This window comes from Oncorhynchus mykiss, chromosome 16 (assembly GCF_057628025.1).
Source record: "Oncorhynchus mykiss isolate SJ-2025 chromosome 16, ASM5762802v1, whole genome shotgun sequence".
Classification (NCBI taxonomy): domain Eukaryota; kingdom Metazoa; phylum Chordata; class Actinopteri; order Salmoniformes; family Salmonidae; genus Oncorhynchus; species Oncorhynchus mykiss.
Window position 1 is genome coordinate 56923279 of NC_143037.1, and position 26751 is coordinate 56950029.

Here is a 26751-nt window from a genome sequence, read left to right on the forward strand (position 1 = left end):
ATCGACAGGACAATGGTGAACAAAGGGCACACTTATACAATTACTAATCAATGGGAATAGGGACCAGGTGTGCGTAAGGACAGTTCCAGAGGGATCTGTGACATCACCATTTTCAACTTCATATTCATCTCCAGCACCACCCCAATGTCAACATATGTGAAAAAGGTGCGTTTCTCCACTACCGTTAAAAAGTTTAATCATAACAAGTTTAATAATAAATAACATCAAATTGATCAGAAATACAGTGTAGACATTGTTAATGTTGTAAATGACTATTGTAGCTGGAAACGGCTGATTCTTTTATGGAATATCTACATAGGTGTACAGAGGCCCATTATCAGCAACCATCCCTTCTGTGTTCAAATAAAAATTAAATCAAATGTATTGGTCACATACACATGGTTAGGAAATGTTAATGTGAGTGTAGCAACATGCTTGTGCTTCTAGTTCCGACTATGCAGTAATGAAAATGGCACGTTCCAAGTTTATCATTTGAAAAGGCTAATTAGCTTTTTCTTTGGAAGTCTGACTATAAGGCCAAAATCCCAGGGTGGTCTCTTCACTGTTGATGTTGAGACTGGTGTTTTGCGGGTATTATTAAATGAAGCTGCCAGTTGACGACTTGTGAGGCGTCTGTTTCTCAAACTAGACACTCTAATGTACTTGTCCTCTTTCTCAGTTGTGCACCGGGGCCTCCCACTCCTCTTTCTATTCTAGTAAGAGCCAGTTTGCACTGTCAATTGAAATACATTCATTATGCCCTAATTTATGGATTTCACATCACTGGGTAGTTGTGCAGCCATGGGTAGGCCTAGGAGGGCATAGGTCCATCTACTTGGGAGCCAGGCCCACCCACTGGGGAGCCAAGCCCAGCCAATCAAGCTTCAATGCCATACAACTCTCCTTCCGTGGCCTCCAATTGCTCTTAAAAACAAGTAAAACTAAATGCATGCTCTTCAACCCATCGCTACCTGCACCTACCCGCCTGTCCAACATCACTACTCTGGACGGCTCTGACTTAGAATACGTGGACAACTACAAATACTTAGGTGTCTGGTTAGACTGTAAACTCTCCTTCCAGACCCATATCAAACATCTCCAATCCAAAGTTAAATCTAGAATTGGCTTCCTATTTCGCAACAAAGCATCCTTCACTCATGCTGCCAAACATACCCTTGTAAAACTGACCATCCTACCAATCCTCGACTTTGGCGATGTCATTTACAAAATAGCCTCCAATACCCTACTCAACAAATTGGATGCAGTCTATCACAGTGCAATCCGTTTTGTCACCAAAGCCCCATATACTACCCACCATTGCGACCTGTACGCTCTCGTTGGCTGGCCCTCGCTTCATACTCGTCGCCAAACCCACTGGCTCCATGTCATCTACAAGACCCTGCTAGGTAAAGTCCCCCCTTATCTCAGCTCGCTGGTCACCATAGCATCTCCCACCTGTAGCACACGCTCCAGCAGGTATATCTCTCTAGTCACCCCCAAAACCAATTCTTTCTTTGGCCGCCTCTCTTTCCAGTTCTCTGCTGCCAATGACTGGAATGAACTACAAAAATCTCTGAAACTGGAAACACTTATCTCCCTCACTAGCTTTAAGCACCAACTGTCAGAGCAGCTCACAGATTACTGCACCTGTACATAGCCCACCTATAATTTAGCCCAAACAACTACCTCTTTCCCAACTGTATTTAATTAATTTATTTATTTTGCTCCTTTGCACCCCATTATTTTTATTTCTACTTTGCACATTCTTCCATTGCAAAACTACCATTCCAGTGTTTTACTTGCTATATTGTATTTACCTTGCCACCATGGCCTTTTTTGCCTTTACCTCCCTTCTCACCTCATTTGCTCACATTGTATATAGACTTGTTTATACTGTATTATTGACTGTATGTTTGTTTTACTCCATGTTTAACTCTGTGTCGTTGTATCTGTCGAACTGCTTTGCTTTATCTTGGCCAGGTCGCAATTGTAAATGAGAACTTGTTCTCAACTTGCCTACCTGGTTAAATAAAGGTAAAATAAATAAATAAAAAATCAGAATGAGTTTTTCCCCACAAAAGGGCTTTATTACAGAAAAATACTTTTCAGTCTCATGAGCTGTCCGGGTGGCTGGTCTCAGATGATTCCGCAGGTGAAGAAGCCGGATGTGGAGGTCCTGGGCTGGTGTGGTTCCACATGGTTGTAAGGCCGGTTGGAGGCAGCTTATGGTAGAGAAATTAACATTCAAATCTCTGGCAACAGCTCTGATGGACATTCCTGCAGGCAACATGCCAATAGGGCGCTCCCTCAGAATGTAGATATCTGTAGCATTGTGTTGTGTGCCAAAACTGCACATTTAAGAGTGGCATTTTTGTGTAATGATCATGCTGTTTAATTAGCTTCTTGATATGCCACACCTGTCAGGTGGATGGATTATCTTGGCAGCGGAGAAATGCTCAATAACAGAGATGTACACAAATTTGTGCACAATCATTTAGAGAAGTAAGCTTTTGTGTGATTGGAACATTTCTGGGATATTTTATTCCAGCACATGAAACATGGACACTTTACATGTTGCGTTTATAGTTTTGTTCAGTAAAATGTTGCTTTTTGTGACCAGCAGAAACAACTTTGAAGACGACCACCATTACATATAAAATCCTCAAAGGTTCCTGTGAGAAAGCGGCACCGCTCTGTCAAAAGAGCTCAGTGATTAAAATCGGATTTAGAAGTTTACAAAATCAGACTTTCTTGATATAATGTTAATGATAAGTTACAGAAAGACCCCACTGAACAATTCAGAACATGAATAATCATATTTGTCTTGGTAAAATATATTTTACAACATAAAGAAGTGACATTTCCTCACCAAACTTATGTAGTGATGCTTTGTCCAGTCCTATATAGCATTACTGACCATCTCACCAGCCATGTATATATTTTATATAGTTTTTATGAAGTTTATTTGGACAGGGACAATGTACAACAAAAACATACATCTCAGAAGTGAGAACTGATGCGTTTGCACCAGATTTGAGCTTACAGCTAATTTACATCTACGGTCCCAGAATGAACATCAAGAGGTGTGTAATGAATGTCAAGAGAGACTACATTACTACAATGTGTACTGTGCTTAATACGGATGAGTCCCCCTCTCAACGTAGCAGACACAGAATGTTATGGTGTTTTAATTGCAGTCTTACTATGCTGCTGTTAGCAGTGCCAGGCATAGTAATCGATATGTAGGTGATAATTGATGAGTGCTTCATTTTACTGTGCTCATCCAGGGTCTTCTCTCTGATACTACTGTCTGCAGCTGCCTGGAAGTTAACTGATAATTGAAGAGGAGAAAGATGAGAGAAAAGTGTGTCACAGCATGGGTGCTGAGCTCTAGGAGAGACGATAAGGGGATGGGTGTGTACAGCATATCACCCCATTGCAGCATGCTACTGCCTGCCTGCGTGCACACACACACATACACTCATGCACGCAGACACACAAACAAGCATGTGCATGGACACACATCAAACAAGTATGTGCACGCACGCACAGTGAGAGAAGCCTGCCCTGTTAAGCTGCTGCATATTCTAAGCAGAGAGAAGATGATCTCTCTCTCTCTCTCTCTCTCCCAGGTCAGTGTACAGAGCACTAGTAATGGTACCTCCCCAAAGAGGGACCAATGAAGATGCAATTTTCCTTTTCCAATTGAGCAATCAATCTCACTTCTCATTCGCTCCACTCAGCCTCATTACTAGGGCTGGGAATTGCCAGGGAACTCACGATATGATATTATCATGATGAAATCCCTGAGAGGTTTCCTGAGTTATGAAGGATGCCTGCATCTTTGTAATTTCTGGGTGTATTGATACACCATCCAAAGTGTAATTATTAACTTCTACATGCTCAAAGGGATATGAAATGTCAGCTTTTTCCTACCAATAGGTGCCCTACTTTGTGAGGCATTGGAAAACTTCCCTGGTCTTTGTGGTTTATTCTGTGTTTGAAATTCACTACTGAACTGAGGGACATTACAGATAATTGTATGTGTGGGGTACAGAGATGGGTTGGAAGAATTGACTTGGAAGAATTCTAGTGTTGGATAGTCATAGCCAACTAGCTAACATTGAATCCCTCTGTTTGTGCTGGCTGCATTTGCTAGCTAAGTGAAAGTGAAAAAAATACAGCAAAATATAGCTAGCTCTCTCACTCTTGCTTCTCCTTAATTTTTAAATACATGAATTTGTTCAAAACTTTTCAACTATTGTCTTTCTCTCTCTTTGAGTCAACTACTCATCACATTTGATGCACTGCAGTGCTAGGTTGCTGTAGTTTATGCTTTCAGAATGATTCATTCTCTGAGCCTATGATTTGGTGGACAACATGTCAGTTCATGCTGCAAGAGCTCTGATAAGTTGGAGGACATCCTCCGGAAGTTGTCATAATTACTGTGTAAGTCTATGGAAGGGAGTGAGAACCACGAGCCTCCTAGGTTCTGTATGGAAGTCAATGTACGCAGACGAGGAGGGAAACTAGTCTTCCTCCAGTTACACCATTATGCTACTCTACAGAGTGCTGTTGAAACTAATGCAGACCTTCATTGCAAAAAAAGTGTGTTTTAATAAATTATTTGGTGACGGGAATATATTTAGTATAGTTTTATCTAAAAAGGATAACTTTATTACGTTTCACTATTTTTATTTTTATGAAATTAACTGAGGAGGATGGTCCTCCCCTTCCTCATCTGAAGAGCATCCACTGTTTAAAACAGTTACAGTTTAATGGCTGTGAAAGGTGTAAACTGAGGATGGATCGACAACATTGGAAACTCAGCAGAAAAAGAAACGTCCCTTATTCAGGACATTGTCTTTCAAAGATAATTCGTAAAAATCCAAATACCTTCACAGATCTTCATTGTAAAGGGAAACACTGTTTCCCATGCTTGTTCCATGAACCATGAACAATTAATGAAAATGCACCTGTGGAACAGTTGTTAAGACACCTACAGCAATTAAGGTCACAGTTATGAAAACTTAGGACACTAAAGAGGCCTTTCTACTGACTCTGAAAAACACCAAAAGAAAGATGCGCAGGGTCCCTGCTCATCTGCGTGAACGTGCCTTAGGCATGCTGCAAGGAGGCATGAGGACTGCAGATGTGGTCAGGGCAATAAATTGCAATGTCCGTACTGTGAGACGCCTAAGACAGCACTACAGGAGACAGGACGGACAGCTGATTGTCCTTGCAGTGGCTGACCACGTATAACAACACCTGCACATGATCGGTACATCCGAACATCACACCTGCGGGACAGGTACAGGATGGCAACAACAACAACTGCCCGAGTTACACCAGGAACGCACAATCCCTCCATCAGTGCTCAGACTGTCCGCAATAGGCTGAGAGAGGCTGGACTGGGGGCTTGTAGGCCTGCTGTAAGGCAGGTCCTCACCAGACATCACCGGGCAACAACGTCGCCTATGGACACAAACCCACCGTCGCTGGACCAGACAGGACTGGCAAAAAGTGCTCTTCACTGACGAGTCACGGTTTTGTCTCACCAGGGGTGATGTTCGGATTTGCGTTTATCGTTGAAGGAATGAGCGTTACACCGAGGCCTGTACTCTGGAGCGGGATCGATTTGGAGGTGCAGGGTCCATCATGGTCTGGGGTGGCGTGTCACAGCATCATCGGACTAAGCTTGTTGTCATTGCAGGCAATCTCAACGCTGTGCGTTACAGGGAAGACATCCTCCTCCCTCATGTGGTACCCTTCTTGCAGGCTCATCCTGACATGACCCTCCAGCATGACAATGCCACCAGCCATACTGCTCGTTCTGTGTGTGATTTCCTGTACGACAGGACTGTCAGTGTTTTGCCATGGCCAGTGAAGAGCCCAGATCTCAATCCCATTGAGCACGCCTGGGACCTATTGGAACAGAGGTTGAGGGCTAGGGCCAATCCCCCCCAGAAATGTCCAGGAACTTGCAGGTGCCTTGGTGGAAGAGTGGGGTAACATCTCACAGCAAAAACTGGCAAATCTGGTGCAGTCCATGAGGAGGAGATGCACTGCCATACTTCATGCAGCTGGTGGCCACAGCAGATACTAACTGTTACTTTTGATTTTGACCACCCCTTTGTTCAGGGACACATTATTCAATTTCTGTGGAACTTGTCTCAGTTGTTGAATCTTGTTATGTTCATACAAATATTTACACGTTAAGTTTGCTGAAAATAAATGCAGTTGACAGTGAGAAGACGTTTATTTTTTTTGCTGAGTTTAGTTAATCCTCAATACTAACCTAAATGACAGAGTGAAAGAAGGAAGCCTGTACAGAATAAAATATTCCAAAACATGCATCCTGTTTGCAATAAGGCACTAAAGTAAAACTGCAAAAAATGTGGAATATAAATTAACATTATGTTCTGAATACAAAGCACAACACAACACATCACTGAGTACCACTCTTCCTATTTTCAAGCATGGTGGTGGCTGCATCATGTTATGGGTATGCTTGTCATCGGTAAGGACTATGGAGTTTGCTAGGATAAATAGAAATGGAATAGGCCTCCCGAGTGGCGCAGTGGTCTAAGGCAACACTACTGACCCGGATTCGATCTCAGGCTGTGTCACATCCGGCCGTGACCTTGAGTCCCATAGGGTGTTGCACAATTGGCCCTGCGTCATCTGGGTTAGGGGTGGGTTTGGCCAAGGGGGCGGCTTTACTTGGCTCATCGCGCTCTAGTGACTCCTTGTGGTGGGCTGGGCGCCTGCAGACTGACTTTGGTCATCAGTTGACTGGTGTCTCCTCCGACACATTGGTGCAGCTGGCTTCCGGGTCAAGCGGCGGGTGTTGCGAAGCACGGTTTGGCAGTTCATGTTTCGGAGGACGCATTACTTGACCTTCGCCTCTCCCGAGCCCGTTGGGGAGTTGCAGCGATGAGACAAGATCGTAATTGGATTGCAATTGGATATCACGAAATTGGGGGGAAAAAAGGGGGTAAAATAAAAAAAATCCTAGAGGCAAAAACATGCTTCAATCTGCTTTCCAACAGACAAATTCATCTTTCAGCAGGACAATAACCTTAAACACAAGGCCAAATATACACTGGAGTTGCTTACCAAGATGACATTGAATATTCCTCAGGGGCTTAGTTACAGGTTTGACTTAAATTGGCTTGAAAATCTATGGCAAGACTTGAAAATGACTGTCTAGCAAAGATCAACGACCAACTTGACAGAGCATGAAGAATTTTTACAATAATAATATGCAAATACTGTACAATTCAGGTTTAAAATCTCTCCGAGACTTACCCAGAAAGACTCACAGCTGTAATCACTTCCAAAGGTGACTCTAACATGTATTGACTCAGCGATGTGAACACATGTAAACGTGATATTTCTGTATTTCATTTTCAATAAATTAGCTAAATATTCAAAAAACATGTTTTCACTTGTCATTATGGGGTATTGTGTGTAGATGGGTGAGATTTTGTATTTATTTAATACATTTTGAATTGTCGCAGTAACACAACAAAATGTGGAAAATGTCAAGGGGTATGAATACTTTCTGAAGGTACTTAACTGTACTTAAGACATTTCAGCTTTTCATTTTTTATTAATTTGTAAAAGAAAAATCCACTTTTACATTTTGTGTTACTGTATGTAGGCCAGTGACAAAAAAAATAAAAATGTAATAAATTTTAAATTCAGGCTGTGACACAATTTATTTTTGAAAAAGTCAAGGGGCGTGAATACTTGCTGAAGGCAGTACAGTATATACATTTTTACTAATCAATAGTTGGAGTCAAAGTATCAATATACACTATATTACCAAAAGCATGTGGACACCTGCTAGTCAAACAAATCATTCCAAAATCATGGGCATTAATATGGAGTTGGACCCCCTTTGCTGTTATAACAGCCTCCACTCTTCTGGGAAGGATTTCCACTAGATGTTGGAACATTGCTGCAGGGACTTGCTTCCATTCAGACACAAGAGTATTAGTGAGGACGGGCACTGATGTTGGGCTCTTAGTTGGTGTTCCAATTCATCCCAAAGGTGTTCGATAGGGTTGAGGTCAGGGCTCTGTGCAGGCCAGTCAAGTTCGTCCACACCAATCTCGACAAACCATTTCTGCAACCGAGGACATACGATTTTTACGCGCTATGTGCTTCATCACTCACCGGTCCTGTTCTGTGAGCTTGTGTGGCCTACCACTTCGCGGCTAAGCCATTTTTGCTCCTAGACGTTTCCACTTCACAATAACAGCACAGTTACTGTCTTGTTGGAAAGGTGGCATCCTATGACGGTGCCACATTAAAAGTCACTGAGCTCTTCAGTAAGGCCATTCTACTGCCAAGGTTTGTCTATGGAGGTTGCATGGCTGTGTGCTAGTACTGGTTGTCAATTTTGAGACGCTGTAGCCTGTATACACTTCCTCAAAATAGTCTGAATTAATGTAAGATAACTCAAGAAATCTGTCATTCATTTTGACATTTTTGCAGAGATCTTAGTCGCGCAATTTTACATCTAACTAAGATGTTTGGTGCAGTATTTCTCAATGAAAACACTTGCATGAAAACGAGTAATCTTTTGTTGAATGACAACAAAAAACATAATTGAAGAATCCCTACTGTTGACCAATCACTGACGAAGGGGCGCAGACCTCGGCTACCGAAAAAAAACGTGTGTGCCTGAACAGCCGAAAAAACCCTCACTGAAGTCCAAAACTAACAGAAACATCCCAAAATGTTGTCATAATAAATGCATGAACTCTTCCAAACTGTTTTGGCTGGGAAGCATGCGGATGCCATAGGCTCTTATCCTGACCCTTTGCTATCCTACTGTCTGAACGGTCTCAACTCAACACTACGACACCACTCCCACACAGAGTGATGGAGAGAGAGAAAAACAGAGAGAGAGAGAGAGATAGAAACAGAGAGAGAGAGAGAGAGAGAAACAGAGAGATAGAGAGAAACAGAGAGAGAGAGAGAGAGAGAGAGAGAGAGAGAGAGAGAGAGAGAGAGAGAGAGAGAGAGAAGAGAAACAGAGAGAAGGAAAAATAGAGACAGATGAAGTGGAGCTCAGCTCCTTCTCAGTCTCCTGATGCAGACAGACATGTACATAACAGGGTGTTTTTAATACACACACAAAAAAATATAGCCCCATAGTATTTTCTAATTAGATAAGAATCTGATAAGGCCTGCCCTACAGGAACCCACGAGAGGAGTGGGAGACTTCTCGAGATTCGGGATGTACTGATTCTCTGTCAGTCAGAGAGACAGGAGCATTCTGACAGGAACTAACAAGGAGAACAGGGAACACAGAGAACCCTGGAGAATAGCTGTGGTTCAGACAAACAGCATCTCTGTGTATCTACAGTTGAAGTCATACGTTTACATACACCTTAGCCAAATACATTTAAACTCTGTTTTTCACAATTCCTGACATTTAATCCTCGTAAAAAAAATCCCTGTCTTAGGTCAGTTAGGATCACCACTTTATTTTAAGAATGTGAAATGTCAGAAAATTGGTATAGAGAATGATTTATTTCAGCCTTTATTTATTTCATCACATTCCCAGTGGGTCAGAAGTTTACATAAACTCAATTAGTATTTGGTAGCATTGCCTTGAAATTGTTTAACTTGGGTCAAATGTTTCGGGTAGACTTCCACAAGCTTTCCACAATAAGTTGGGTGAATTTTGGCCCATTCCTCCTGACAGAGCTGGTGTAACTGAGTCAGGTTTGTAGGCCTCCTTGCTCACACACACTTTTCAGTTCTGCCCACAAATGTTCTATAGGATTGAGGTCAGGGCTTTGTGATGGCCACTCCAATACCTTGACTTTGTAGTCCTTAAGCCATTGTGCCACAACTTTGGAGGTATACTTGGGGTCATTGTCCATTTGGAAGACTCATTTGCGACCAAGCTTTAACTTCCTGACTGATGTCTTGAGATGTTGCTTCAATATACAGTGCCTTGCAAAAGTATTCGGCCCCCTTGAACTTTGCGACCTTTTGCCACATTTCAGGCTTCAAACATGAAGATATAAAACTGTATTTTTTTGTGAAGAATCAACAACAAGTGGGACACAATCATGAAGTGGAACGACATTTATTGGATATTTCAAACTTTTTTAACAAATCAAAAACTGAAAAATTGGGCGTGCAAAATTATTCAGCCCCCTTAAGTTAATACTTTGTAGCGCCACCTTTTTCTGCGATTACAGCTGTAAGTCGCTTGGGGTATGTCTCTATCAGTTTTGCACATCGAGAGACTGACATTTTTTCCCATTCCTCCTTGCAAAACAGCTCAAGCTCAATGAGGTTGGATGGAGAGCATTTGTGAACAGCAGTTTTCAGTTCTTTCCACAGATTCTCGATTGGATTCAGGTCTGGACTTTGACTTGGCCATTCTAACACCTGGATATGTTTATTTTTGAACCATTCCATTGTAGATTTTGCTTTATGTTTTGGATCATTGTCTTGTTGGAAGACAAATCTCCGTCCCAGTCTCAGGTCTTTTGCAGACTCCATTCTTCCAGAATGGTCCTGTATTTGGCTCCATCCATCTTCCCATCAATTTTAACCATCTTCCCTGTCCCTGCTGAAGAAAAGCAGGCCCAAACCATGATGCTGCCACCACCATGTTTGACAGTGGGGATGGTGTGTTCAGGGTGATGAGCTGTGTTGCTTTTACGCCAAACATAATGTTTTGCATTGTTGCCAAAAAGTTCAATTTTGGTTTCATCTGCCCATCTGCACATGTTTGGTGTGTCTCCCAGGTGGCTTGTGGCAAACTTTAAACAACACTTTTTATGGATATCTTTAAGAAATGGCTTTCTTCTTGCCACTCTTCCATAAAGGCCAGATTTGTGCAATATACGACTGATTGTTGTCCTATGGACAGAGTCTCCCACCTCAGCTGTAGATCTCTGCAGTTCATCCAGAGTGATCATGGGCCTCTTGGCTGCATCTCTGATCAGTCTTCTCCTTGTATGAGCTGAAAGTTTAGAGGGACGGCCAGGTCTTGGTAGATTTGCAGTGGTCTGATACTCCTTCCATTTCAATATTATCGCTTGCACAGTGCTCCTTGGGATGTTTCAAGCTTGGGAAATCTTTTTGTATCCAAATCCGGCTTTAAACTTATTCACAACAGTATCTCGGACCTGCCTGGTGTGTTCCTTGTTCTTCATGATGCTCTCTGCGCTTTTAACGGACCTCTGAGACTATCACAGTGCAGGTGCATTTATACTGAGACTTGATTACACACAGGTGGATTGTATTTATCATCATTAGTCATTTAGGTCAACAATGGATCATTCAGAGATCCTCACTGAACTTCTGGAGAGAGTTTGCTGCACTGAAAGTAAAGGGGCTGAATAATTTTGCACGCCCAATTTTTCAGTTTATGATTTGTTAAAAAAGTTTGAAATATCCAATAAATGTCGTTCCACTTCATGATTGTGTCCCACTTGTTGTTGATTCTTCACAAAAAAATACAGTTTTATTTCTTTATGTTTGAAGCCTGAAATGTGGCAAAAGGTCGCAAAGTTCAAGGGGGCCGAATACTTTCGCAAGGCACTGTAAATGTGCCAAACATCATAAATGACACGACACATCCCTGGGTTTGGGTTTCTTCCCCTGTGAAAATGTCCGACAGGGTCCCTTTGTGTCCTCCGATGAGGAAATATGAAAAGGAGCTGCATGCGAGATCTCTCAATGATTCCCTTCGGTCGTATGCTTAGCTGGAAGCAGTATGTTAATTGTAGCGGAATCTTGCAGCTTTATGAAACACGGTCTAGTGAGCAGATTACTCTGACATAAGTATATATAATTCATGTGTAATTCTCCAATCAGGAGCTGTTTAGAATCACACACACACTAAAGCACACACTATCACACACACACACACATATGTACACCCACATACACACACACACTGGTACAGAACAGATGCACTCTGGAGAGCAATTCATTTTCACCACTAAGCCTTAGTGAGGAAAGGTAAGACTATCGATAAAACCGTCTATCCCCCCAGATCCCCCTTCACCTGCCCATCGTACATCTCATTCCAAAATCACAAGCGTTAATATGGTGTTGGTCCCCCTTGTTTTTGCTACTCATCCAGAATGCAATTGTGTGCTGTAGCGTTAAGATTTCCCTTCAATGGAACTAAGGGGCCCAGTCCGAACCATGAAAACCCCCCCAGACCATTATTCCTCCTCCACCAGACTTTACAGTTGGCACTATGCATTCAGGCAGGTAGCGTTCTCCTGGCATTCGCCAAACCCAGATTTGTCCGTCCAACTGCCAGATGATGAAGCGTGATTCATCACTCCAGAGAACGTGTTTCCACAGCTCCAGAATCCAATGGCAGTGAGCTTTACACTACTCCAGCCGACGCTTGGCATTGCGCATGGCGATCTTATGCTTGTGTGCGGCTGCTCAGCTATGGAAACCCATTTCGTGAAGCTCCCAACAAACAGTTATTGTGCAATTTTCAGCACTCAGTGGTCCCGTTCTGTGAGCGTGTGTGGCCTAACACCTCGTGGCTGAGCTGTTGTTGCTCCTAGATGTTTCCACTTAACAATAACAGCACTTACAGTTGACCGGGGCAGCTCTAGCAGGGCAGAAATTTGATGAACTGACTTGTTGGAAAGGTGGCATCCTATGATGGTGTCATGTTGAAAGTCACTAAACTCTTCAGTACAGGCCATTCTACTGTCAATGTTTGTCTATGGAGATTGCATGGCTGAGTGCTCAATTTTATACACCTGTCCACAACGGATGTGGCTGAAATAACTGAATCCACTCATTTGAAGGGTTGTCCACATACTTTTAGCTATGTAGTGTATAACCTTTACCTTTTAACATTAAAAACATTTGAATGTCTATAAAACAGGATGAAAGAGAGAGGGGGGGAGAAAGGAGAGTGATATAAAACAACAGCTAGAAGACCTATGGACCAGGGGGGTGATAAACAGAGCAATGGTTTTTGAGTCTGTGATTCTCTCTCTCTTCCCTCTCTCTCTCTTCCCTCTCTCACTCTACCCTCTCTCTCTCTACCCCCCCTCTCTCTCTCTCTCTCTTCCCTCTCTCTCCTCCCTCTCTCTCTCTCTCTCTTCCCTCTCTCTCTCTTCCCTCTCGCTCTCCTCCCTCTCTCTCTCCTCCCTTTCTCTCTCTCTCTTCCCTCTCTCTCTCTTCCCTCTCGCTCTCCTCCCTCTCTCTCCTCCCTTTCTCTCTTTCTCTCTCTCTCTCCTCCCTCTCTCTCCTCCCTCTCTCTCCCTCTCTCTCTCTCCCTCTCTCTCTACCCTCTCTCTCTCTCTCTCTCTCTCCCTCTCTCTCTCCTCCCTCTCTCTCTCTCCCCTGCAGACTGGTACAGGTGTGGATAGGCTGGCTGGGAATGGAGAGACAAGCAGGAGATGGATAATGGAAATAAAATGACTTCCATCTAACCTGTCAGGTGTCCAGCGGTCTGCATTCTTTCTGTCTGCTGGTTGTGTTTCTATGTCCACAGTGTTTTCACTCTGTAATGAGGAGGAGTAGGAGCCTAGAGCCTCGGGTCGCTGTGTAAGGATCCATTCCACACTTGACATGACTCTTCTCAATTTTCATGTGTATTTTTATTGGAGCATGAAATTACCTTGCGATCCCTTAGGGGGTAAATGTGCGTGTGTTTGAAAAATTCAACACAGAGTTTGGTTGGCTGTGCCTTACTCATACATGAGGAAATGGCCCGTGCAGCTCTAAGATGTGTTACATGGATACATGTATATATGTGTTTTGTGACACAGTCTGTTCTGTATATGTTTATTTTGTAGTGAGATGTGTGTGTGTGTGTCCACCTGGGTGCATGAGCATGCACGTGTCTGATGGTCTGATGTGACATCATCGGCCTTCACCCTTGCTTGCGGAACCAATAGAGGACAAAAGAAGAAAGGCCTACTGTAAACTGGTGAATCGCCAAGGATGACTTTACAGAGGCGTGGAGCGTGAGAGCGGTTCTATATAGAGTGGACAAAGAGGAGGGCTTGGTTTTAACATTAGCATGAAGTAAGCCAGCAGCATACCACTCTGCATCCCACTACTGGCTTACCTCTGAAGTTAAGCAGGGACGGTCCCTGGATGGGAAACCAGATGCTGCTGGAAGTGGTGTTAGAGGGCCTGTAGGAGGCACTCTTTCCTCTTGTCAAAAAAATATAATAATGCCCCAGGGCAGTGATTGGGGACATTGCCCTGTGTAGGGTGCTGTCTTTCAAATTGGACGTTAAACAGGTGTCCTGACTCTCTGTCGTCACTAAGGATCCCATTGTACTTGTAAGATTAGGGGTGTTAACCCCTCTGTCCTGGCTAAATTCCCAATCTGGCCCTCATACCCTCATGGTCACCTAATCATCCCCAGCTTCCAATTGGCTCATTCATCCCCCTCCTCTTCCCTGTAACTATTCCCCAGGTTGTTGCTGTAAATTAGAATGTGTTCTCAGTCAACTTACCTGGTCAAATAAAAGATTGTGCCTGAAATTATGTAACTATTGGGCCAGAAAAGATATGTTCTGTCTCTCTCCTTCAGGCATTAGACTAAGAAAAAGTTGAAGAAATGCATCTAGTACATCTGTCCTGAGACAGTGACGTCCTGATCAATCACAATGATCCAAAAAAACAACCATCCATCCAGTGCCTCCATAACACATCTACTTTGATTCCATGATGGTCCATAACAGGTTTGTTTGTATTTGGCAGAATCCTTGAACACACCCAGCGCAGGGCGCTCCTCATCAAATACAGCTGGCCAGCTACATCATTATTAGGCTAGGAGAAGTTTAGACCAGGGGTAAGCAGCTCTGATTTTATGAGCCAGACAGTCATTATCGGGGAAGGCTCTGTTACGACCTGGAGTTCTGCAGGTCTAGCAGTCTACAGGTCTGTCGGTCTGCAGGTCTAGCAGTCTACAGGTCTGTCGGTCTGCAGGTCCAGCAGTCTACAGGTCTGTCGGTCTGCAGGTCCAGCAGTCTACAGGTCTGTCGGTCTGCAGGTCCAGCAGTCTACAGGTCTGTCGGTCTGCAGGTCCAGCAGTCTACAGGTCTGTCAGTCTGCAGGTCTAGCAGTCTACAGGTCTGTCGGTCTGCAGGTCTAGCAGTCTACAGGTTTGTCGGTCTGCAGGTCTAGCAGTCTACAGGTTTGTCGGTCTGCAGGTCTAGCAGTCTACAGGTCTGTCGGTCTGCAGGTCTAGCAGTCTACAGTTCTGGAGGTCTGCAGCACGGTGGGATCCAGTTTAGCCCAATCCACTTTGGCCACTAGCAGGCAGGTGAGGAGTTCTAATCAGAGCACACAGCACGCACTCAGACAGAGACAGACAGACAGACAGACAGACAGACACAGTGACAGTGACAGTGATTGCCCACAGCGACCTGATTGGTTGGCAGGAGCTGAGTGCAGAATCCCAGATTAAACCTCTCAGCTTGACCCACGGAGGAGAAGCACTCAGAACCCACCTAATGCAGCGGAACAGGGTGTGTACTACTGTATGTGTGCCTGTGGTGTAATTTCTGGCCCATTTCACTGTAACCTAACTGAATATAACCACCACTGTGTGGGAACTAAAGTGGGCCACAGTGCCACACAGAAGATGGATTATTGTCCAAGGTACCAAAGAAAACACACTGTTGTTCACTGTCCTAGTCCTAACTGTCCACTACTCATCACATGAAAACACCCTTCAGCAGCTCATCTGCATGTTGTGAAATACTGAATAATCAATGGCTCAATCCCAGAACAAAACCATTCATTCATTGGGAGAAACAACCATGTGATTGATAAGGACGTAGCTCACAATCACATGTCCTTTAGCTCCACATACCTTCTCTTTGCCTCTCTTAGGCTGCTCCCCTTCTCTAGCTCAAGGACATGCTTCCCCCAGCCCCCTACAAACAAAGGACAACAGCCCTTCCTGAAATTCACATATACAATGGGGGCAGGATCGGTGTTGTGTTTCCTAGAAAAGTAGTGGCAAAATGAGCGGCGGTTGCAAAACAAACATCCCAACAAGCATTAGGCCCTGTTGGGATCGACTGCTAAAGAAGTCTGTGTCCCTAAGCCGTCCACGCCTTGTTCCCACAAAATCACACTGTTCTGGGGTGATGAGAGCCCACGAATAAACATTGTTCTGGGGTAATGAGAGCCCACAAATAAACACTGTTCTGGGGTAATGAGAGCCCACGAATAAATGCTGTTCTGGGGTAATGAGAGCCCACAAATAAACACTGTTCTGGGGTAATGAGAGCCCACAAATAAACACTGTTCTGGGGTAATGAGAGCCCACGAATAAACATTGTTCTGGGGTAATGAGAGCCCACGAATAAACATTGTTCTGGGGTAATGAGAGCCCACAAATAAACACTGTTCTGGGGTAATGAGAGCCCATGAATAAACATTGTTCTGGGGTAATGAGAGCCCACAAATAAACATTGTTCTGGGGTAATGAGAGCCCACAAATAAACACTGTTCTGGGGTAATGAGAGCCCATGAATAAACATTGTTCTGGGGTAATGAGAGCCCACGAATAAACATTGTTCTGGGGTAATGAGAGCCCACAAATAAACATTGTTCTGGGGTAATGAGAGCCCACAAATAAACACTGTTCTGGGGTAATGAGAGCCCACGAATAAACATTGTTCTGGGGTAATGAGAGCCCACAAATAAACATTGTTCTGGGGTAATGAGAGCCCACAAATAAACGCTGTTCTGGGGTAATGAGAGCCCACAAATAAACACTGTTCTGGGGTAATGAGAGCCCTCGAATAAACATTGTTCTGGGGTAATGAGAGCCCACGAATAAATGCTGTTCTGGGGTAATGAGAGCCCACAAATAAACACTGTTCTGGGGTAATGAGAGCCCACAAATAAACACTGTTCTGGGGTAATGAGAGCCGACGAATAAACATTGTTCTGGGGTAATGAGAGCCCACAAATAAACACTGTTCTGGGGTAATGAGAGCCCACAAATAAACACTGTTCTGGGGTAATAAGAGCCCACAAATAAACACTGTTCTGGGGTAATGAGAGCCCACAAATAAACACTGTTCTGGGGTAATGAGAGCCCACGAATAAACACTGTTCTGGGGTAATGAGAGCCCACAAATAAACACTGTTCTGGGGTAATGAGAGCCCACGAATAAACACTGTTCTGGGGTAAAGAGAGCCCACGAATAAACACTGTTCTGGGGTAATGAGAGCCCACAAATAAACGCTGTTCTGGGGTAATGAGAGCCTACGAATAAACACTGTTCTGAGGTAATGAGAGCCTACGAATAAACACTGTTCTGGGGTAATGAGAGCCCAGAAAATCACACTGTTCTGGGGTAATGAGAGCCCAGAAAATCACACTGTTCTGGGGTAATGAGAGCCCACGAATAAATGCTGTTCTGGGGTAATGAGAGCCCAGAAAAATCACACTGTTCTGGGGTGATGAGAGCCCAGAAAAATCACACTGTTCTGGGGTAATGAGAGCCCAGAAAATCACACTGTTCTGGGGTAATGAGAGCCCACAAATCACACTGTTCAGGGGGAATGAGAGCCCACAAATAAACACTGTTCTGGGGTAATGAGAGCCCACAAATAAACACTGTTCTGGGGTAATGAGAGCCCAAAAAATCACACTGTTCTGGGGTAATGAGAGCCCAGAAAATCACACTGTTCTGGGGTAATGAGAGCCCACAAATCACACTGTTCTGGGGTAATGAGAGCCCACAAATCACACTGTTCTGGGGTAATGAGAGCCCACGAATAAATGCTGTTCTGGGGTAATGAGAGCCCACAAATAAACACTGTTCTGGGGTAATGAGAGCCCACGAATAAACACTGTTCTGGGGTAATGAGAGCCCAGAAAATCACACTGTTCTGGGGTAATGAGAGCCCAGAAAATCACACTGTTCTGGGGTAATGAGAGCCCACAAATCACACTGTTCTGGGGTAATGAGAGCCCACAAATCACACTGTTCTGGGGTAATGAGAGCCCACAAATCACACTGTTCTGGGGTGATGAGAGCCCACAAATCACACTGTTCTGGGGTAATGAGAGCCCACGAATAAACACTGTTCTGGGGTAATGAGAGCCCACAAATAAACACACCAGTAAACAGAAAACACTGCCCAGTCTGCCCACAACCTCCAAGAAAGAGAGAGAGACTGGTGGAGAACAAGAGAGAGAGACTGGGAGTGAAAGTGAGAGAGAGGTAGTGAGAATGAGAAAAAGAAACAGAGGGAAAACAAGTTAAAGAGAGAGAAAGAAAGGAGGGAAATATGCCCTGTGGAATTTTTCTTCGCCCTCTCACCATTCAGGTTTCCAATTAAGGGCAGTATCTTCCCTGATTTCCTTCCCCCTGCAAGGACCCCATACATTTAGGCCCACCTCTGTCTCTATTCATCTCAGTTGGAGCTGCTGCAGGACCCAACCCCACAACCCCTCCCCTCCTTACCACAGACCCCCCTCCATCAAATCCAGCTTCATCACCTTCAGAGGGTCAAAAAAGCTGTAATGGGAATCAATGCTCTTGGAATAAGAGGGGGAATGAGCAGGGATAGGAGATAATAACTTAATCAGCAGTGTTCTGTGTCTCTTTTGGAAAGGGAAGGGGTTGCAATCATTCCGCTTTCCTTTGTCCATTTTTGTGCAATCTCTGCTTATCAAACATGTGTCTGGTCATAGTGGTGCAGTAGAACCAGGCAGCCAAAACCACTCAAATGTATCTAATCATCATCATCGAGAGAGAGAGCTGTCCTAACTTAGCCTCAGCGGTCCCCGACTCCCCTACTCTTGACCCAAAACTATTTCAATTGGTTTAGAAGTGTGGATGGTTGATGCATTATAGTCCATTTACATGATGAACGACTGAGAGCCTAAAATGGTTTTTAAACAGATTGTCTAATGTCACAGGAGGCAGACCAACTAGCAGCAGAACCCAATGGGCTAGCCAGGCAAAGCAGCTTGTCTAATGTCACAGGAGGCAGACCAACTAGCAGCAGAACCCAATGGGCTAGCCAGGCAAAGCAGCTGGTCTAATGTCACAGGAGGCAGACCAACTAGCAGCAGAACCCAATGGGCTAGCCAGGCAAAGCAGCTGGTCTAATATCACAGGAGGCAGACCAACTAGCAGCAGAACCCAATGGGCTAGCCAGGCAAAGCAGCTTGTCTAATATCACAGGAGGTAGATCAACTAGCAGCAGAACCCAATGGGCTAGCCAGGCAAAGCAGCTGGTCTAATATCACAGGAGGCAGATCAACTAGCAGCAGAACCCAATGGGCTATCCAGGCAAAGCAGCTGGTTGAGCTCAATACTACAGCAGCATCACTTACACACCCAGACAGGAGCCACAGAATACCAATCAATTATTTACAAACCTCCTTTTATTACCTTTATACACACGTCTGTGATTCTCTCTCTCTCTCTCTCTCTCTCTCTCTCTCTCTCTCTCTCTCTCTCTCTCTCTCTCTCTCTCTCAACAGAGACATTCCTAACTGACTGAGAACAGAGACAGAGTGGGTAGTGAAGCAGTGAAGCCAGGGACAGACAGGCACACATAACAGTCCTGGATCAGAAGTGTCAGCTATGCAAAGAATTCTCTTTTCCATGGGGCAAGCACAATACAGCAGCGGTACCCCGTTTAGCATAGCCTGCCAACCAACCAGCCAGCCAAACAGCCAGTCAGCCATCCAGTGAGAGTGAGTTTGTTTCGCAGTCAGCAAGACAGCCAGCTACCCACCCAGCCAGCCCCGGTTCTGAGATCTTGGCCAAGGCTACGGTCAGTGATCAGCCCCCCTCCCTGCTCTCCTCTCATCCATAAAGGGACGGCAGGAAAGAGGGGCCTCCTTTTGTCCACTTCAGATTAGTTAACACAGAGGGAGGGCAGAGATTGAGAGAAGAGGACATTTGATTTCTCCTGAGAGCATTAACTGAGCATAACGCAATATCTGTAGAGAGTAAAGAGTGTTTTTAACGGAAGCTTTTATGAGGATAGAAAGACTTGCACAAAGCAGCTTCCTCCCACGGTTTTCTATTCAACTCTGTCCAGTAAACATACCGCCAAATGGTTAGCAGTCCAAACAAAAACACAACTCTCTATCAAAAAAACTCAAATCGCCCACTTCTTCATTCTACACAACATACTGGACAACATATCATTGTGGTTCAGTCTGACCATGTATGAGGTCCCAAACTTCAACGTTTTTATTCCAAGCCCGGTGAATGTATATGGACCATTGAAGAAAGCCTACTTAACCTAGCCATCTCAACACAGTGTAACCTATAGCCAAACCCAGCTAAACCCAGTCCAGCTAGACAAAGCCGTGGTCAACCCAACCGAGCCCAGCCAAACCAAACTCAGCCCGGCAGTACATCATGTCTTACCTCTCAACACGGCCCGACCATAGTAAACCCAGCTCAATCCAATCCCAGCCCTCCCAGCCTGGCAGTCCACCATGTCTTACCTCTCGTTGCTTCTCCATCTCAGTCTGCAGGACCTGCTTGGCCACCTCTAGGTCCTGGAGCCTGACCCTCAGCTCCTCGTTCTCCTGCTCCAGACGACCCCTCTTCTTCTCCACAGAGTCCAACTCGTTGTGCAGCCGGATGGACACGTCTTTAGCCACCTGACGTCCAAAGGAGGAGAGAAGAGAGAGAAGACATGAGGGAGGGTGGTCAGCATCAGTATGATCCACATGCCATGATCCAGAGTCACACTAAAGGACTAAATGAGTCACTACTATAAATGCCCTATAAAGCCTTCACACTGTAAAAAGTCATTTATTTAAAGTATGACTACGTATATATGCCTAAGAAATGTATGGCTCTCTACTAATGGTGTCTTCACAGCACAGTAATAAATCACACCATACTGTAGCTTATCACGAATGTGTTACAGCAGTAAGTAACACATTATTTGGATAGTATGACCCAGCATTATCACTAATATGTGTAGGAGTGGAGCAGAGAGCAGCTCTGAGATAATCATGTGTTGACATGTCGTTACCGAACAAGACTGTTATAACCGGCTGATCTTCTTAAAAGGTTCAATGCACCCGTTTCTAACTCATTATCAAATCATTTCTGGGTGACAATTAAGTACCTCACTGGGATTGTTTTCAATGAAAAGGGTCCAAATGAAACAAAAAAATGCTTCTTAGCAAAGGGAATTTCTCAAGCAACAACTTTGCTAAGACTGTCTGGTAGTGGTCTGAGTGGGGAGGGACAAACTGAAAACTAGCTGTTATTGGAACTCTCTTTCTTATTGGTCTGTTAACTAATTTACCGCCTGGCGATGTCACCAGACAGGCCAAAAACTCAGGCGGTCTTTTCAAACAGCTCTTACACTGAAAGAGCATTATCATAATTTTCACAATTTCATATTATTACTCCAACTTCATAGTGTGGAAATATATATAAAACCCAGGAAAAGCACGTTTTTGACTGCACTGGCCCTTTAAAGTTGTGTTCCTCTGAGCGGTTGGAAGGCCATTAAACACAGTTAGGGATAAACGCAGACCCTATCCAGATGAGTGCATGATGTTCTGTTGGGCCAACAACAACATAAGGTGCAGATTTGATCATAACAAAGAACCGTGTGTGTGTGTGTGTGTGTGACTGTATATCACAGGGCACTATAACAGGTTGTTCAATCCAAAAGCAAATCCAACTGCCTGGTTCTAATTGTTTATATGGAAAGGAGGTGACATGTCAAGGGTGCATATTCATACGATAGATGGGAAACATATCCAAAACATTTGAGTGGATTGTCATCTTTATGTCAAATGTTCTGGAAACAGTTTATACTGAAAATGTAAACATAATGATACAAGGCACATTATTATTATTTCATTTTCACCCTTACTCTATATTTGTCTCCCTCTTTGCATCATCATAGCATGAGATGGGAGTCTATTGGTATAGGATGGTACAGTGCTGATCTCATTGAATGAGGAAGGGGGTGACAGGAAACAGGGCCTGTGTGTGTGTGAGTGTGTGTGTGTGTGTGTGTGTGTGTGTGTGTGTGTGTGTGTGTGTGTGTGCATTGGGGGATTCTCTCTGCCCCTGAATCAGAGCCAATGTGCAGCTGGGAACCACAATGCCCCTCTGTGCTGCCCACTCTGAGCTGGACCAACTGCCCAGTTCACCACCACGCTCTAATTAATTTCTCTCACTCTCTCCTACGTATCTCCCTTTGTGTGTTGCTTGGCTGTTTTTAATGCTGTCCTTAACTTTTAAGGAAGGAAAACAACAGAGACAGAGACAATATATTATTTACAAACCACATTTTTATTCACCTTTATACACACACAAATCTGTGATTCTCTTTCTCTCTCTTTCCTTATAGTTCTTTGCCTCTCCCTCTCTGCCCTCTCCTCTCCATACTGTAGAAGGGAGAAAGGGGACAGGCGGGGAGACGGACTGCATGGTCAAATCAATGCCTCTTTCATTAGCATTCTGGGAGGTTTCCAGGCTCTGTTTTTAGACTTTGATGCTTTATGGTGATTGGGCCCCATTGGCAGTAAACAACAGCCTTTATTAATGGCCTGTTAACTTAACACACATTCAATGAGAGGACTCTCCCTCTCGCAGTTAAGCTCCTTTCCATACACTGCTTTGTCTGCCTGCACCTCCCAATAAATATAATGCTTTGATATGTAAAGAGAAAAAACACCTCGAGTTCCCCCTAGGTACAGATCTAGGATCAGCTTGCTCTCTCCCAATCTTAACCTTAACCAATAGTTGGAAAAAATCACCGTCTAGGGTCACCCAACGAGCGGTTTTAGCATTGGTGAGAGTGGCCCCAGCTGGCACTAGAAGATGTGACAGGCATACAGTCAGTGTATATGTAGGGGGGAGTGACTGGTACATTATGGTCAAGTCCCAGCCTTCAAACATCTATCAGCCAGCCCTCCTACCTATACACTTGAGATGCCCTCTATTCTCTGTGGTCCACTGGACAGAGTCAGACAAAATCAAAAGGAGACATTTAACCATCAAAAGGGTGTCTTTCATGTATTCGTGTGTGTGTGTGTGTGTGTGTGCGTCTACATACGCGTATGTGTATTTGCATGCCTGCGTGCATTGGAGTGTGTGTGTGTGCGTGCTGAAACAGATCCCTGTTCGCTCTCTGATCCTGCCTGTCAGCATTGTCACAGCTCTAACTGTTCCTCACACTGCCGTCTTCCAAAGACTTCCCTGTACATTTTATCATCAGGGTTTTGCATGTTGGCAGTAAGCGCAGGATGGGGGAGTGTGTAAAGCATTGGCCATGGCTACGTCACAAATGGCAGCCTATTCCGTATGTAGTGAACTACTTTTGAACAGGGCTCATAGGGTTCTGCTCAAAAGTGGAGCACTATTTAGGGAATAGGCTGCCATTTGCAATGTTGCCAACTTGATTAGCCGATGCCTTACTGACTTTACTGTAAAGTATGTCTTAAAGAGATATTGTATTTTCTACTTTAATGAGCTAAGAAAGTGTTTACAAAGGAGAGCATACTCTATGAAAGCATTGAGTATATACTATATAGAGTATATACTATAGATCTTTGCTATTTAAATGGTGATGGGATCCAGTATTAAAGTATCAGCTAACAGGCTCACCCAACTGGTGCACTTTTATATACCTATCATCTAGTTGTTATCCTTCCTGTTGCAGCCTCCAGAAACAGAGAATAGTACATCTTCTTCCATTCTGTGTATAGATAAAAAGGCTCCCCAGCTGTTAAAGAGCCAACCTCTGCACGACAGTGGTTACAGTATAATCAACATTGTGGGCATCCACACACGCTCCTGCTAGTGCCGTGCTGAGCAGGCAGCAGGCACAGGGATCAACAACACTTCCTGGAACTCCATGAGCAAGCCAATCGGCTCTCTGAACGGGAGCCTGCCTGGCTGACACATGGAGACGGTTTCTATGTGTATAGTATCTCCAGGATGCAGCAGCCCAGCTGTTATCTGCAGTCCTTTGTAAGCTCAGTTGGTAGAGCACGGCGCTTGTAACATCAGGGTAGTATGTTTGATTCCCGGGACCACCCAAATGTAAAATCCATGCATGCATGACTCTAAGTTGCTCTGGATAAAAGTGTCTTCTAAATGGCATATATGATTTATTTGTCTGCTGCTGAGAGAGGGATGGAGAGAGGGAGAGTGGAGAGAGAGAGAGAGGGAATCCACCCTCATCTCCCTATCTCACTAACCTCTCCTTTCCCTCCCTATATGCTAAGCAATATTGTGCTGCTATTTTTATTGATTTGGCCAAAGCTTTTGATACGATAGACCATTCCATTCTTGTGGGCCGGCTAAGGAGTATTGATGTCTCTGAGGGGTCTTTGGGCTGGTTTGCTAACTACCTCTCTCAAAGAGTGCAGTGCATGAAGTCAGAAAATCTGCTGTCTCAGCCACATCCTGTCACCAAGGGAGTACAGCAAGGCTCGATCCTAGGCCCCACGCTCTTCTCAATTTACATCAACAGCATAGCTCAGGTAGTAGGAAGCTCTCTCATCCATTTATATGCAGATGATACAGTCTTATACTCAGCTGGCCCCTCCCCGGATTTTGTGTTAAACGCTCTACAACAAAGTTTTCTTAGTGTGCAACAAGCTTTCTCTACCCTTAACCTTGTTCTGAACACCTCCAAAACAAAGGTCATGAGGTTTGGTAAGAACAATGCCCCTCCCCCCACCGGTGTTATTCATACCTCTGAGGGTTTAGAGCTTGAGGTAGTCACCTCATACAAGTACTTGGGAGTATGGTTAGACGGTACACTGTCCTTCTCTCAGCACATATAAAAGCTGCAGGCTAAAGTTAAATCTAGACTTGGTTTCCTCTATCGTAATCACTCCTCTTTCCCCCCAGCTGCCAAACTAACCCTGATTCAGATGACCATCCTACCCATGCTAGATTACGACAACATCATTTACAGATCGACAGGTAAGGGTGCTCTCGAGCGGCTAGATGTTCTTTACTATTTGGCCATCAGATTTGCCACCAATGCTCCTTATAGGACACATCACTGCACTCTGTACTCCTCTGTAAACTGGTCTTCTCTGTATACACGTCGCAAGACACACTGGTTGATGCTTATTTATAAAACCCTCTTAGGCCTCACTCCCCCCTATCTGAGATATCTACTGCAGCCCTCATCCCCCACATACAACACCCGTTCTGCCAGTCACATTCTGTTAAAGGTCCTCAAAGCACACACATCCCTGGGTCGCTCCTCTTTTCAGTTCGCTGCAGCTAGCGACTGGAACGAGCTGCAACAAACACTCAAACTGGACAGTTTTATCTCAAACTCTTCATTCAAAGACTCAATCATGGACACTCTTACTGACAGTTGTGGCTGCTTTGTGTGATGTATTGTTGTCTCTACCTTCTTGCCCTTTGTGCTCTTGTCTGTGCCCAATTATGTTAGTACCATGTTTTGTGCTGCTACCTTGGTGTGTTGCTACTATACCATGTTGTTGTCATGTTGTGTTGCTACCATGCTGTGTTGTCATGTGTTGCTGCCTTGCTATGTTGTTGTCTTAGGTCTCTCTTTATGTAGTGTTGTCTCTCTTGTTGTGATGTATGTTTTGTCCTATATTTTTATTTTATTTATTTACATTTTTAATCCCAGCCCCCGTCCCCGCAGGAGGCCTTTTGCCTTTTGGTAGGCCGTCATTGTAAATAAGAATTTGTTCTTAACTGACTTGCCTAGTTAAATAAAGGTTAAATAAAAAATTGAATTAAAATAAAATATGCAACTCGTCTATTGCTATGAGTACATGGAATCTCAGCCCACACATCCTGTGTATGTGAAGCTCAGAAGGGAAGGATATGGTATCTTTCACACCTGAGCCAAGTAAACAGTGAAGACCACAGATCACAGGTAGCGTGAAGAGACCGTGGTTTATGACTATAAATAAAATACCTTGGTCGCTTTCCCCAGCAAGAAATGACAATAGCATCATAGCCTCCTGGGAGAGAATGATGTGTATCCATTAAGCTAGCTAGCTGCCTTGAAGAAAAAACACTGACCCAGACAGTGTAATGCCAGACTAATTCCATATCCTACTGGACATTCTTGGAACAAATACTGTATTTCCCTTAGTGTATATCCCATTGACATTGTGGTAGACCTCACTGTTTTCTATTTCCTGTATCAGACCCAGATGTTTCATAGCTCTGGAATTAGGACAGTGGGTCAGAGAGGCCAGAAAATGACCAGGGGTATCCCATGACCATCTCCAGATATCACACACATGTGAAAACTGTATGCATGCAAGGGTACACCCCCCCCCCCCCCACACACACACACACACACACACAGCCCTATCAACTTACAGTATGTTATTTTATTTGATGTTGGTTGAGTACTATGTGACTAATAAAGACTGAGTATTTTTTTTGTTCTAAAGAACCTTCCCCAATGTGTTGAAACAACTTGTATCCACTGAATGTAACATAGCGTACTAGTGTTCAGGTTAAAGAGAGTTTACAGTGGCTGGTACAGGACAGGTCTCAAATATCACTAGGAATACATATAGCATAAATCCTCTAAACATGTGACACACATTTCCTTCCCCAGTGCTTGGTTTGATGCTTGATTAACCCCTACTGTCAGAGAACAAAGCCAGCCTCACTGTTCAGATGAATTCAGTTTGGAGTGAGTCGGGAGGGCATGGGAGTGTTTAAACCCAATTTGAGGGAACAAGGGAACATTTGACCTGGTGTAGTTGGTAGCTAG

The 26751-nt window shown here is 44.2% G+C and overlaps 1 protein-coding gene across 9 annotated transcripts in view; it reads right to left on the minus strand.

Moving 5' to 3' along the window:
- The window catches only part of LOC110491105 (microtubule cross-linking factor 2), a 78370-nt gene that overhangs the window by 43497 nt on the left and 8122 nt on the right, over positions 1 to 26751 (minus strand). For all 9 annotated transcript variants that reach the window (XM_090203465.1, XM_090203463.1, XM_090203464.1 and 6 more), the window contains exon 3: positions 20486 to 20644. In XM_090203465.1, the coding sequence (XP_090059591.1) occupies positions 20486 to 20644 (159 nt within the window). The remainder of the gene's footprint in view (positions 1 to 20485; positions 20645 to 26751) is intronic.